This window comes from Phoca vitulina, unplaced genomic scaffold (assembly GCF_004348235.1).
Source record: "Phoca vitulina isolate PV1807 unplaced genomic scaffold, GSC_HSeal_1.0 scaffold33, whole genome shotgun sequence".
In the NCBI taxonomy this organism is placed as follows: domain Eukaryota; kingdom Metazoa; phylum Chordata; class Mammalia; order Carnivora; family Phocidae; genus Phoca; species Phoca vitulina.
Genome location: NW_022589736.1, coordinates 13,741,945 through 13,755,932, shown reverse-complemented (window position 1 = coordinate 13,755,932; position 13,988 = coordinate 13,741,945). Strand labels below are relative to the sequence as shown.

The following is a 13,988-nucleotide window of genomic DNA, read 5'->3' as shown; positions in this document are numbered from 1 at the left end:
AATCACCTTTCTGGAAAAATAACGGGTTACCTAGAATAGACTGGAAGGAGATATTTGTCACAACTAAAAACTAAATTGTAGGCACCATAAGGGAAGATCAATGCTTGAATCTGTCCTATTCTTCAGTAACTATTAGTTGATTTCAGCGGTAGAGTTTCCTAAAGTAGAACAAATGAAAATGATTTGATCCAGCAAACTAGTAACAAATGTGTGAACTGTGTTCTAATCAAAGCAGAATAGGAGGATAAATAGAAGCCCATTTGCTCTTCTCATTGTTCTTCCCCCCCCGACAGTCTAATCAGGAAGAATGTGGCCTTTGATGGACTATGTGCATGAGCTTTGTGCATGAGCCTCGAAGAAGCGTTAGTGGGCACCTCTTCTCCCATATTGTAAAACAAGCCTGCTAGTCACCCTGCTCCCCAGGGCTTGGACTGTGACCTTTAGGACAAGACTAGTGGGAAAGACAGCTGACAGGTAAGGGCTTTTACTTTAAGTATAATCACTTTTTCTTACATGATACTAGCACATACACATATATATCTTGATAAACATCCAGCATTTTATTCCGAAAAAATAGCCTAAGTTAGATTTTATAGTTTAGTTTATCTTTAAAAGAATTGGACTGCTACTAGGGGAGAAAGCCATTTATTGGCATGCCAGGAGAAATAACACACATACACAAAACACTATAAGAGAGAAAGCTATTACCTTGCAGGCCAGTTGCTTTTCAAACCTTGGAGAAACAAAGCACCATGGACCCATGTTCTGAGGCTCCTCCTGACTCCAAATAAAATCTATAGCAGAAGAAATTTCATTTCAGTACTCCAGGTAAACCTACAATACACACACTATATATATACAGTATATATGTACATACATAGACACATTATAGCCCTATGTACACACATATGTACATACATAGTGTATATGTATGTATAGGGCTCTTCAAGTAAATATATGACTTTCCAGTATGGCATGGTGTTGCTTTTTTTTTTTTTTTTGACAAATGATAGTCATGTATCCAGCACCTCATTCATGATACAGAACAATTCTATCAACCCCCAAAATTACCTCGTCCTGGCCCTTTCAAGGCAACTTTTCTCCAGCCCCAACCTCTGGCAACCACTGAAGTTTTCTCTCTCCCTATAGTTTTGCCTTTTCCAGAATGTCAGATAAATGGAATTATATGATATGGAGCCTTTGGTTCTGGCTCCCTTGAACTAGCAAAATCCCAAAGGGGGTCCCAAAGCCATAGTTCACTCTCTTTTATTGTTGAGTAGTATGCTATTGTAAGGATGTACCCTACATCCTTCTTTATTCATCCACAGGTTGAAGGACATCCTGGTGGCTTCCAGTTTGGGGCAGTTATGAATGAAGCTGCTGTAGACATTTTTCTGTGAACACGTCATTTCTCTTGGGTAAATACCTCGAGTAGACTGGCAACTCTCTGTTGGAACTGACAGACTGTTTTCCAGAGTGGCTGTACCACTTTCCATTTCCTCCTGCAGTGAAGGAGGCTTCCAACTGCTCTGCTTCCTCATCAGCTCTTGATATCGCCAACTTATTGTTTTGTTTTCATTTTAGCCATTCTAATAGGTGTGTAGCCATATCTCATTTTGGTTTCAATTGCATTTCCCTTATCACTACGGGATAAGATGTTGAGCATCTTTTCATATAGTTATTTGTCATCCCATTCTTTGGCTCAAATCTTTTGCCTAACCAAAGGTCATGAAGATTTTCTCCTTTTTCTCCCAGACGTTTTAGAGTTTTATGTTTTACATTTAGGTCTGTGATCTTGAGTTAATGTCTGTACCCAGGGCAGTCTGTACCCACATGTTGAAAAGGCTTGCCTTTTACAGTTACATCGATCTATCCTAAGCAATAGTATAGCACTGGTTACCTCCAACCTCTCAAGAAATGACATGTCTTAAAGTGAAAGAAGGGTGGGGGGGGGCACAGAAAGGGACACCAGAAAAGACAAGGAAACATTGGCTCTAGCATGATTTTTTTTTTTTTTCATATTTCCAGATTCCAAAAGATTCAGTCTCCTAAGGACCCTCACTGCCCCTGGAACCTCTTTTGATATGAGACGTTGGAATCGGTTTCAGGTATCTAAAACCCAAAGAACCCCACCAAGAACAACGCTGTACCTTTAACATGTTTGTATTTGCTCATCTCTTGCTGTAACAAATCCAGTGGGAAAGGACAGAGTTCCTCTAACCGGATGATGGCAAAGTCATGCTTTTTGGCCTCCAAGGATTCTCTTTGCTTCAGCAGGGCGTAGAAATGTTTGCCGCAGCAGAACACTAAACTCTTGACCCTGTTGGGTAGAATGGAGTGAAGGAGAAATATCTGAAAGAATTGTATCAAAAGAAAGAGGAGACTGCGTAGATGAAAATGCTTCATTACGGAAGCAGGGAGGGGCTCTGCAGTTGGGTTCAGAGACATGCTTTGCCCTGACAAGCCTTCTTCAGCAACACATGCCTCGAAAGCTCAATCTTCCATGCGTACTCTAACTTCTGCCCCGTGGATGCAAAGGACTTCTATCAGGATAGAGGAGATGTGGGTCACTTTGGGTTCCTTAACATGAACTAGGTTTCCCACTAATTAAAATTCTACTGCAGAGTATGAAAACAGAGATACACATCAAGTTACTTTTTGGGATCCACAGATGAATCGCCAATGACCGGCTTGAATGTTGTTCCTGGTGCCATTTCTTGAAGAGTTGACACAGCTGCCTAAGGAGGGGGAAAAAGCCACAAATCTATCAACCAAAGAAAGGAGCTGAAGATGCCTTGACTTTTAAGGGATCTTTACCAAGAAATAACATCAAACTTTCCTCCTAGGACTGTAAGTAAACATATGTACTGGTAAACACAATATCTTTCAAAAAAAATGCCCATTATGTGTATTTTGGAATAAAATTATTTTTTCAAGATTACGTAAGATTGCCTTTCGTCTGACGCTGCAACAAAATTTTAAGAATCAAAATTTCAGTTTGATCCCACTTTAGTCTCAATAAAAATATGCTTTCATCTGTTGGAGTCAGAAATGACATTTGTGAACACAAACAGCTAAACTAGGACAAGGATTTCTGTCTTTAGGATTTTGACTATAATTTATAAGTGAAACCTAACAAGTCAGAACAAGCAGGAACAATACATGAATATTTCTGTGATGAAAAGAAATTTTATTCATGAGCTCAATTTAAGTAAGTACTTGTCTCAAAGAACTTAGCATAGACAGCTCTAATACATTTCCCTATAGTCTAGTCCCAAATGGGAATATATTTTGACTGGTCTACTGATAGGTAGCCATGCTGATGTGGGATACTGTGATATAATTTAAAAAATTAATATTAGGGGTACCTGGGTGGCTCAGTCGTTTAGCGTCTGCCTTCAGCTCAGGTCATGATCCCAGGGTCCTGGGATCGAGCCCCCCATCAGGCTCCCTGCTCTGCGGGAAGCCTGCTTCTCCCTCTCCCACTCCCCCTGCTTGTGTCCCCCTTTCGCTGTGTCTCTCTCTGTCAAATGAATAAATAAAATCTTTTTAAAAAAATTATTAACTAAAAGAATGAAATAAAAATATGTACTTTATATATTATCTATTGTATATATAATATATATAATCTATTATATATAGATATATATTTATTTTATTATATATCATATATATTTATTTTCTTATTTTTTATTCTTATTGCTAAATAATGTATGATAGAAGCCATCTTTCTCCATCCTGAACCCTTGGTCAGCTCCCACTTCCTAGGGCAGGAATCAAAGGCAGCTGGAGGGGCGCCTGGCTGGCTCAGTCAGTGCAGCAAGTGACTCTTGATCTTAGGGCCATGAGTTCAAGCCCCACATGGGTGCATAGAGCTTACTAAGAAGAAAAAAAGGAAAAAGGGAATTGGAGTTCAGAGCTGGGTGGAAAATTTGGGTAGAATTTAGGTACCACTTGTCAGGCAAATTCCTGAGTCATGTTTGTCACATGGCAAGTCATCTCTGAATATGCATGGAGAGGGTGGACTTCTGTTCTGCTAGATCACTTGTACCAATAATCTAATTTTCAGTAAGAAATCAGACTTCAATAATGATGGTACTCACAGTTAATAAAAGGACTTACATGTTTAATGAAGATAGTTAGCTACTTAATAAGAGTAGTTTTTCACTTGAAAATCTATAGGATAGCTGTTGTTATTTTGGGGGGGGGACAGAAGGAGGGGAGAATCTTAAGCTCCATGCTCAGTGCGGAGCCTGATGCGGGGCTTCATCTGACGACCCTGAGATCATGACCTGAGCCAAAATCAAGAGTCGTACACTTACCCGTCAGAGCCACCCAGGTGCCCCAGCTGTTGATATTTTTAAGGTTCCAAAGCAAGGCCTCACTTATTTGGTATTTTATATATATTAGACATGGGGAGAGGAGTGGACTATTGGGGCCAGAATGTGAACTCTTATTCTCATTAGAAACAGCAAAAAAATTCTCAATAAAATTTCCAATTGTTCACTCAGTACTTAGTTATACATATATATACATATTACATTTAATATGATTATACTCCTTTATAGTAACAATTGAGGGAGCAGGTGACACCCTTAGGGGTACAATGAAAGTTGGGTCAAGAATCCCAAACGTACATATTTCTTAGAAATAAATGATAGTAATTTGTATTATGACTTAGCCCCTTTCACACTGCAGTTTCAAAATATCTCTGTCAAAAGAGCCCCATCAGAAAGACTGTGTTAAAGGGATTGCATTAATTTTTCCTGAATGTCCTGTGATGCTGCTGGACCCCCGAGGCCATCTCAAAATGTGCATGGTGGGTTCGAGGAACAGTTGGTGGAGCAAGTGAGAATGAGGAGATCAAACCCGTGAACCCTGCCATGGGTGAGAGAATGGGCAGTGCCTTGCCCCAGTACGGGCTCCCAGGGTTGGCAGCAGGGAGAGGCAGTGGAGAAGCATGGAGGGCAGGATTTAAGGAGGCACCCACTCTGGGCTCAGGCAGGTGCTGACCGCTGGTGGATGCAACTCACTCACCGCTTTCCTCAACACCCCTCGATTCCAAATATACATTCTCAAACCTTGGTGAGAAGCACAAGGAAGTCTTGAAGAGCCAAATCCTGAATGACTTATTTCACCTCATTTGCCTAGCATCCAAATAAGTGCAAAGGTTTTTTGAATGTTAATCCTAATTAAGACTCTCATATAAAACTGGAAAAAATTCTTGCCAATGGGATAAATATATGTTTAGTGATATTTATTATCTTGAACTCTGCATATTTTTGTGATTTTAAAAAACATATTGTGGGGCGCTTGGGTGGCTCAGTCGGTTAAGCGTCCGACTCTTGATTTCGGCTCAGGTCATGATCTCGGGGTGGTGAGATCGAGCCCCATGTCTGTCTCTGCGCTGAGTGTGGAGCCTGCTTAGGATTCTCTCTCTCCCTTTCCCTCTGCTCTTCCCCCTCCTGCTCGCATGTGCATCCTCACTCTCTCGCTCTCTCTCTCCCCCACTCTCAAAAAAATAAAAATAAAAATAAATTAAAAATAAAATAAAAAACATACTGTGTGCTTAACACTTAGTTCAGGTGAACCAAGATAAAATGTACCTTTTTAAAAAAATATTTTATTTATTTATTTGAGAGAGAGCAGGAGAGAGAGAAAATACATACCCTTTTAAATGTTACAGCAATAAGCTATATTGTCATAATGTTTGAAACAGGAGTCTACCCACAGGTAAATCATTTAACAAAAAAAACTCAGTAAAAGCCAATGAATATCACCCTGGTTTTCATCAAAATACTTAGAATTCCCAACTTGCTACTGTCAATATAGTACATTAGACCTGGTTTTCTCTGGTTTTGCTTTCAACAGTTTGTGTTACCCACAGTCAACCTAGGTCCAGAAACAGATGATCTTCCTCCTGACATATGGTCAGAAGGTCACTAGTAGCCTCACGCTATGTCACAATGCCTACATCATTCACCGACTTCATCTCATCGCATAGGCATTTTATCATCTCTCTCCATCACAAGAAGAAGGGTGAGTACAGCACAACAAGGTATTTTTAAAAAAGACCATATTCACATAACCTCTATTACAATATATTGTCATGATTGTTATATTTTTAGTTCTTGTTAAGCTCTTACTGTGCCCAATTAAGAAATTAAACTTTATTATAGGTATGTATGTATAGGAAAAGACATGGTGAATGCAGGGTTTAGTACTATCTGCGACCTCAGGCATCCAATGGGAGTCTTAGAATGTATTCCCCACAAATAAGGGAAGGATATTGATGCTTCCACTATTTGCACTTTAAAACTTTTTCTAAAAAATTATTTCTGCTCACAGTGAGACCGAGTGCTCCCTATATCCAAGTTATTCCGGAAAGATTTTTTTTTAAAAGAGAGAAAGCAGTGAGGCCAATGAAAACTAAAAGGATATTTCTGTTTAAATATAATTAGACACAAGGGGAGGTTGGGGAGGGGGGGATAGGTGAAACAGGTGATGCGGATTAAGGAGTGCAGATCTCAGATGAGCACCGAGTGATGTATGGAAGTGCTCAATCACCATATTGTACACCTGAAACTCATGTAACATTGTATGTTAACTGGAATTAAAATTTAAATTTAAAAAGCCAATAAAATTTAAATAAATAAATAAAATTAGACACAGGAAAGAGAGGAAAGTATGTACAAAAATGACAAAAGGACATTACAGACCAATATCCCTGATGAACATGGAGGCAAAAATTCTCAACAAGATACTAGCTAATTGGATCCAACTGTACATTAAAAGGATTATTCACCACGATCAGGTGGGATTTATTCCTGGGCTGCAGGGGTGGTTCAATATCTGCAAATCAATCAACCTGATATACTACATTAATAAAAGAAAGGATAAGAACCATACAATCCTCTTAATAGATGCAGAAAAAGCATTTGGCAAAATACAGCATCCTTTCTTGATAAAAACCCTCGACAAAGTAGGAATAGAGGGAACACACCAACATCATAAAGGCCATGTTGGAAGACCCACAGCAAATATCATTCTCAACGGGGAAAACCTGAGACCTTTTCCCCTAAGGTCAGGGACACAACAGGGATGTCCACTCTCACCACTGTTGTTCAACACAGTACTGGAAGCCCTAGCCTCAGCAATCAGACAACAAAATGAAATAAAAGGCATCTGAATTGGCAAAGAAGAAGTCAAACTCTCACTCTTCACAGATGACATGATACTCTATGTAGAAAACCCAGAAGACTCCACCAAAAAATTGCTAGAACTGATACGGGAATTCAGCAAAGTCACAGTATATAAAATCAATGCACAGAAGTCTGTTGCATTTCTATATACTAATAATGAAGCAGCAGAAAGAGAAATCAAGGAATCAGTCCCATTTACAATTGCACCCAAAACCATAAGATACCTAGGAATAAATCTAACCAAAGAGGTAAAAGATCTGTACTCTGAAAACCATAGAACACTTCTGAAAGAAATTGAGAAAGACACAAAGAAATGGAAAAACATCCCATGCTCATGGATTAGAGGAAGAAATATTGTTAAAATGTCTACCCTACCTGGGGTGCCTAGGTGGCTCAGTTAATCCTCTGCCTTTGGCTCAGGTCATGATCCCAGGGTCCTGGGATCAAGCCCCAGGTTGGGCTCCCTGCTCAGCAGGGAGTCTGCTTCTCCTTCTGCCCCTCCCCCACCCCAGTTCATGCTCTTTCTCTCTCCCTCTCTGTGTGTCTGAAATAAATAAAATATTTTTTTTTTTTTTTTTTTTTTTTTTTTTTAAAGATTTTTTATTTATTTATTCATGAGAGACAGAGAGAGAGAGAGAGGCAGAGGGAGAAGCAGGCTCCCAAGGAGCAGGGAGCCCGATGTGGGACTCGATCCCAGGACCCTGGGATCATGACCTGAGCCGAAGGCAGACGCTTAACCATCTGAGCCACCCAGGCGCCCCCAAATAAAATATTTTTTAAAAATGTCTATCCTACCCACAGCAATTTACACATTCAGTGCAATTCCTATCAAAATACCACCAGCACTTTTCACAGAGCTGGAACAAACAATTCTAAAATTTGTATAGAACCAGAAAAGACCCCGAATAGCCAAAGTAATGTTGAAAAAGAACCAAAGCTGGAGGCATCACAATTCCGGACTTCAAGCTGTATTATGAAGCTATATCATCAAGACAGTATGGTACTGACACAAAAACAGACACATAGATCAATAGAACAGAATAGAGAGCCCAGAAATGGACCCTCAACTATATGGTCAACCAATCTTAGACAAAGCAGGAAAGAATATCCAATGGACGGGATGCCTGGGTGGCTCAGTCGGTTAAGTGTCTGCCTTCGGCTCAGGTCATGATCCCAGGGTCCTGGGATCGAGTCCCACATCAGGCTCCTTGCTCATCGGGGAGCCTGCTTCTCCCTCTGCCACTCCCCCTGCTTGTGCTTTCTCTCTCTGACAAATAAAATCTTTTAAAAAAAAAAAAAAAAAGAATATCCAATGGAAAAAAGATAGTCTCTTCAACAAATGATGTTGGGAAAATTGGACAGCAACATTCAGAAGAATGAAACTGGACCACTTTGTTACACCATACACAAAAATAAATTTAAAATAGATGAAAGACCTAAATGTGAGGCAGAAATCCATCAAAATCCTACAGGAGAACATAGGCAGCAACCTCTCTGACCTCAGCTGCAGCAAATTCTTACTAGATACCTCTCCAGAGGCAAGGGAAACAAACAAAAATAAATAATAATAATTATTTGGACTTATCAAGATAAAAAGCTTCTACACAACAAAGGAAACAATCAACAAAACTAAAAGGCAGCCTAGGGAATGGGAATAGATACTTGCAAGCGACTATCAGACAAAGGGCTAGTATCCAAAATCTATAAAGCACTCATCAAACACAATACCCAAAAGCAAAAAATCCAGTCAAGAAATGGGCAGAAGACATGAACAGACATTTCTCCAAACAAGAAATACAGATGGCCAACAGACACATGAAGAAGTGCTCAATGTCACTCATCATCAGGGAAACACAAATCAAAACCACAATGAGATACTACCTCACACTGGACAGAATGGCTAAAATTAACCACTCAGGAAACAGCAAATGTTGGCGAGGATGCGGAGAAAGGAGAACCTTCTTAAACTGTTTGTAGGAATGCAAGCTGGTGCAGCCACTCTGGGAAACAGTTTCCTCAAAAAGTTAAAAATAGAGCTACCCTACGACCCAGCAACTGCACTAGGTATTAATTGAAAGGATACAAAAATAGTGATTCAAAGGGGCACCTGCACCCCAATGTTTATAGCAGCAATGTCCACAATAGCCAAACTATGGAAAGAGCCCAGGTGTCCATCAATGGATGAATGGATAAAGAAGATGTGGTATATATATACAATGGAATGTTACTCATCCATCAAAAAGAATGAAATCTTGCCATTTGCAACAATGTGGATAGAACTAGAGGGTATTACGATAAGTGAAATAAGTCAGTCAGAGAAAGACAAATACCATATGATTTCACTCATATGTGGAATTTAAGAAACAAAACAGATGAACATAGGGGACAGGAAGGAAAAATAAAATAAGATGAAAATAAGAGAGAGAAACCAACCATAAGAGACTCTTAACTGCAGGAAACAAACTGAGGGTTGCTGGAGGGGAGGGGGGTGGGGGGATGGGGTAACTGGGTGATGGGCATTAAGGAAGGCACGTGAGGGGCGCCTGGGTGGCTCAGTTGGTTAAGCGACTGCCTTCGGCTCAGGTCATGATCCTGGAGTCCTGGGATCGAGTCCCACATCGGGCTCCCTGCTCAGCAGGGAGTCTGCTTCTCTCTCTGACCCTGCTCCCTCTCGTGCTCTCTCTCATTCTCTCTCTCGCAAATAAATAAAAAAATAAATAAATAAATAAATAAATAAATAAATAAATTTAAAAAAAAAAAAAAGGAAGGCACGTGATGTGATGAGCACTGGGTGTTATATGCAACTGATGAGTCACTGAATTCTACCCCTGAAACTAATAATGCATCATATGTTAACAAACCTGAATTTAAATAAAAATTTTTATTTTTTTTATTTTTTATTTTTTTTAAAGATTTTATTTATTTATTTGACAGAGAGAGACACAGCGAGAGAGGGAACACAAGCAGGGGGAGTGGGAGAGGGAGAAGCAGGCTTCCCGCTGAGCAGGGAGCCTAATGTGGGGCTCGATCCCAGGACCCTGGGATCATGACCTGAGCCGAAGGCAGAGGCAGACGCTCAACGACTGAGCCACCCAGGCGCCCCTAAATAAAAATTTTTAAAAATGACAAAAGGAGAAAAGCTTCCTAACTAGCTTTTTCTACTTACAGGGAACCTGAGTAACATCTTCGGAGAAGCAACGATGAGGGGTTTTCGGAAGTTCCGGACCATCTGTCTCCTGAGCAAGTGGAAATACTGTGCAGGAGTAGTCGGGTGCACCACGAACATGTTCACCGTGTCTCCATCTACCCCCTCTTCAACGCTGTCACACATCTGAGGGAGAAATGGAAGAAAGGAGCAAATGTTCAGGTTATCGCATTCAATCATGATGACCTGGGCTCTCCTAAGGGAAAGGCATCTGTATACTGATGACTCCCAAACCGTATCCTCTGCATAGATATGTATGGATCCTGTATTTCTTCCCCAAACTGTAGTTTTGTGTTTGCATCACACATAGTCTTTAATTTGCCTGCAATTTATTTCTGTATTCTAATTTTTATAAAATCATTTTTCTGTATTTTTACCTATCAATATAACTGTCCATCTGTCTATCTACTGTTTTATCTACCTTTCTACTGATCTGTCATCTAGTTGTATGTTTTATCTGCACATGTGCCAAAATCACTAATGATATGCACATACTAAGGTGATGTGTACAGGTATCTCCATTTACTCTGAAATACATCAGAAGATACTACAGGTTTATAGATAGAAGGATGATAATGAGTAGATGTGATAAAACAGGTATAGTATAATAAAATATTAATGGCAGAATCTAAGGGGTCGGCATATGAATGTTCACTGGAAAATCTTACAACTTTTCTGTATGTTTGAAAATTTTCATAATAAAATATTAGGAAGCCATATGCATAAAAAGACGTAGGTTAATGATCCTTACCAACGAATAACCGTGGATACTTCTGGGTGGTTACTTAAGTTTTTTTTTTTAATGATCACGAATCATTTTATAAAAATACTATCACTACTTAAAAAAAAAATTTTAGGTAAAAATACAGATTCCTAGGCCCCACCCCGAAGAATCTGATCTGGTGTTGGTCCCTGTATCTCTATTTACAAAAAGCTCCACAGGTGATTCTGACGATCAGCCTGGTTTGGGAACCCCGACCTTTGCCATACAAGAACCACGTTAATGGCCATAAAACCATGACGCTGGTGTACCCAGATATCACGTTGATAAGGAATATTGACGTTGCATTAAATCTGTGTCTCAAATACTCCAAGGTCTTACAGTTTGAGGTGTGCATGAAGTATCTACAGGAGGTAGCTCTATTTCAAAGCACCTCGGAAGCAGGAAGCATTTCTTGGAATCCAGAAGGCATGGGACATACCTGCAGGAACCGCTCTATGCGGCAAGAGGAGTGGTCGGGTCCAGCCCCGTCGTACCCGTGGGGAAGGAGAATAACGATGCCGCTCTGTAGGAGCCACTTGGCCTCCCCTGGAAAAGCACGTGACAGGGAGTAAGAACTCTCTGAAGCAGGAACAGAACAGCCTGATGTGACTTGGGTAGTGAAACAAATTGAGTTTGCTGTCTGATCCCCTAAAATCATTTCCATTCCATGCACTTTCCAGCAGTGTTACGTGCTTCAGAGGAAAATATCCACCCTACTGGCTGAAACCCTATAGGACATGTTCACTGAACGGGCTTTAGCAGATGAAGACAAATTAAAAGGGGAATGTCCCAGTTTCAAGGACAGCATGTGTCTCTGATTCCAGGTGGCTCTTGCCTTTCCTCATGGCACCACTTACAACACAGGTCACCGTCCTCAGCCTGAGGGAGCAGGCACTTGAGGACGGCCTCTGGAGACATGTCAAAGCCCAGTCTCCTCAAGGCACTTTTCTTCCCTTTTTTTTTTTAAGTTCTTATTTATTTATTTGTCAGAAAGAGCAAGTGTGAGAGAGAGAGAGCACAAGCAGGGAGAGCGGCAGGCAGAAGGAGAAGCAGGCTCCCCACTGAGCAGGGAGCCCGATGCAGGACTTGATCCCAGGACCCTGGGATCATGACCTGAGCTGAAGGCAGACACTTAACCGACTGAGCCACCCAGGCATCCTGGCACTTTTCCTTCCTTACAAGTTACAGAGAAACACAGCAAAGGGAGGCCTGAAGTGTACAAATTCCAAGCGTGGTTCCCCCAGAGAATGGGGTGACAGGGACTCACACTTGTACTTTACTACGTACCTTTGAATTTTACAATAAGCAGGTTCTGCTTTTGTAAATGATGATTAAAAACAATAAAGATGCACAACTACCAGCTTTCAGATACTTGAATATCCCTGGGTTGAGGGAAGTGGATTTTCAAAGCCGCCATTTGCTGACCACAAATCCTCACTAATGTCACCATTGCCTGCTTGGTATTCATGTCACAGCTCTTCAACATGCCCCAAGCGCAGACCCAAAAGTCCATTGCCTAGGAGCTGGTGGGTACATGCCCTGCTCCCTACAGCCAAGCACACTCCCCTGGAGAAGGTGCTGCCTACAGTCAGAGTGGCCCCCAGCCCTCTGGCAGCGTTCGTAACCATCCCATAGCTGCCAGGCCCCAAAAGATGGCAGGGCAGCCCCCCAACTCTCCTGAGGGGCTGTGCTACAGCATCTCATAAGCAGCTATGGCCCTGTCCATTCATTTGTCCCCAAGGGGCTAAGGCTGTGCCCCACATGCACATGCCAACACCAACCTCCAGAGATGAACGTGTCAAAAATGATTTGAGCACCATTGAAGAAATCACCAAACTGAGCCTCCCAGAGGGGCAGTAACTTGGGGCTTTCAATGCTCATTCCATATTCAAATCCCAGGACAGCTTCTTCTGACAAGGGGCTATTGCTGACCTGATGCAAAGGAAGAGAACAGAAATACTGTCATGCAAGGAAAGGTGAGACAAGAATCAGTAAAGCATCACAAACCTCTCAAAAGGGAGGAGGGGCACAGAGGGGAGCTTTCTTTCCATTCATCTCCACATTTCTTTGAGAAAGGAGATCTGCTCTCTGTGAATGACGCATTTGGGGAACGTTGGCACAAAGAGAGAAGGAGGGGAAAGAATGGAATATGGGCATTAATGATTTTCTTTAAAGATAAGCAAAATTAGGGGTGCCTGGGTGGCTCAGTTGGTTAAGCATCCAACTCTTGATCTCAGCTTGGGTCTTGAGTTCAGGGTTGTGAGTTCAAGCCCCATGTTGGGGCCTACTTAAAAAAATAAAAAATAAAAAGTAATTTAAAAATTTTTAAAAAGGATAAACAAAATTAACTTCTCAGATAACCTATCTTTATTGCTGAGAGTAAAACTGTGTCATACAAGCTTTAAAAAAATATATCACAAAACAAAGTGGGGGGAAGTTACCAAAAGTAAGCCTACCTTTGGTTAGAATCCACTATTCTAATATCCTATCTGCACAATAAAGCAAAAGAACCATCACGACATGTTAAGATAAAAAAGAAAAACAGAACATAAAATTAGATCTCTGAGGAGGCAAAAAAGACAGGACAATTAAATGCAACACAATTCTACTCAGTCAGAGGATAACATGAGTGGATCTAAGGGTACCATGCTAAGTGAAATAAGTCACACAGAGAAAGACAAATACCATATGATTTCATTTGTATGTGGAATCTAAAAAAACAAGAGAAACAAAAAAACAAACAAAAGCAGAAACAGACCCATAAATACAGAGAGCGAATTGGTGATCGCCGGGGGGGGGGGGGGGGGGGGGGGGGGGG

General features: G+C 40.9%; 1 protein-coding gene across 1 annotated transcript in view; it reads right to left on the bottom strand.

Annotated features, from left to right (window-relative positions):
• DHTKD1 (dehydrogenase E1 and transketolase domain containing 1) overlaps positions 1 to 13,988 on the bottom strand; it is a 50,514-nt gene that overhangs the window by 309 nt on the left and 36,217 nt on the right. Inside the window, exons 11-16 of the mRNA XM_032425863.1 lie at positions 12,952 to 13,102; positions 11,610 to 11,716; positions 10,369 to 10,533; positions 2,656 to 2,738; positions 2,151 to 2,320; positions 709 to 794 (exon numbers count right to left, since the gene is read on the bottom strand). Coding sequence (XP_032281754.1) covers positions 709 to 794; positions 2,151 to 2,320; positions 2,656 to 2,738; positions 10,369 to 10,533; positions 11,610 to 11,716; positions 12,952 to 13,102 — 762 coding nt within the window. The remainder of the gene's footprint in view (positions 1 to 708; positions 795 to 2,150; positions 2,321 to 2,655; positions 2,739 to 10,368; positions 10,534 to 11,609; positions 11,717 to 12,951; positions 13,103 to 13,988) is intronic.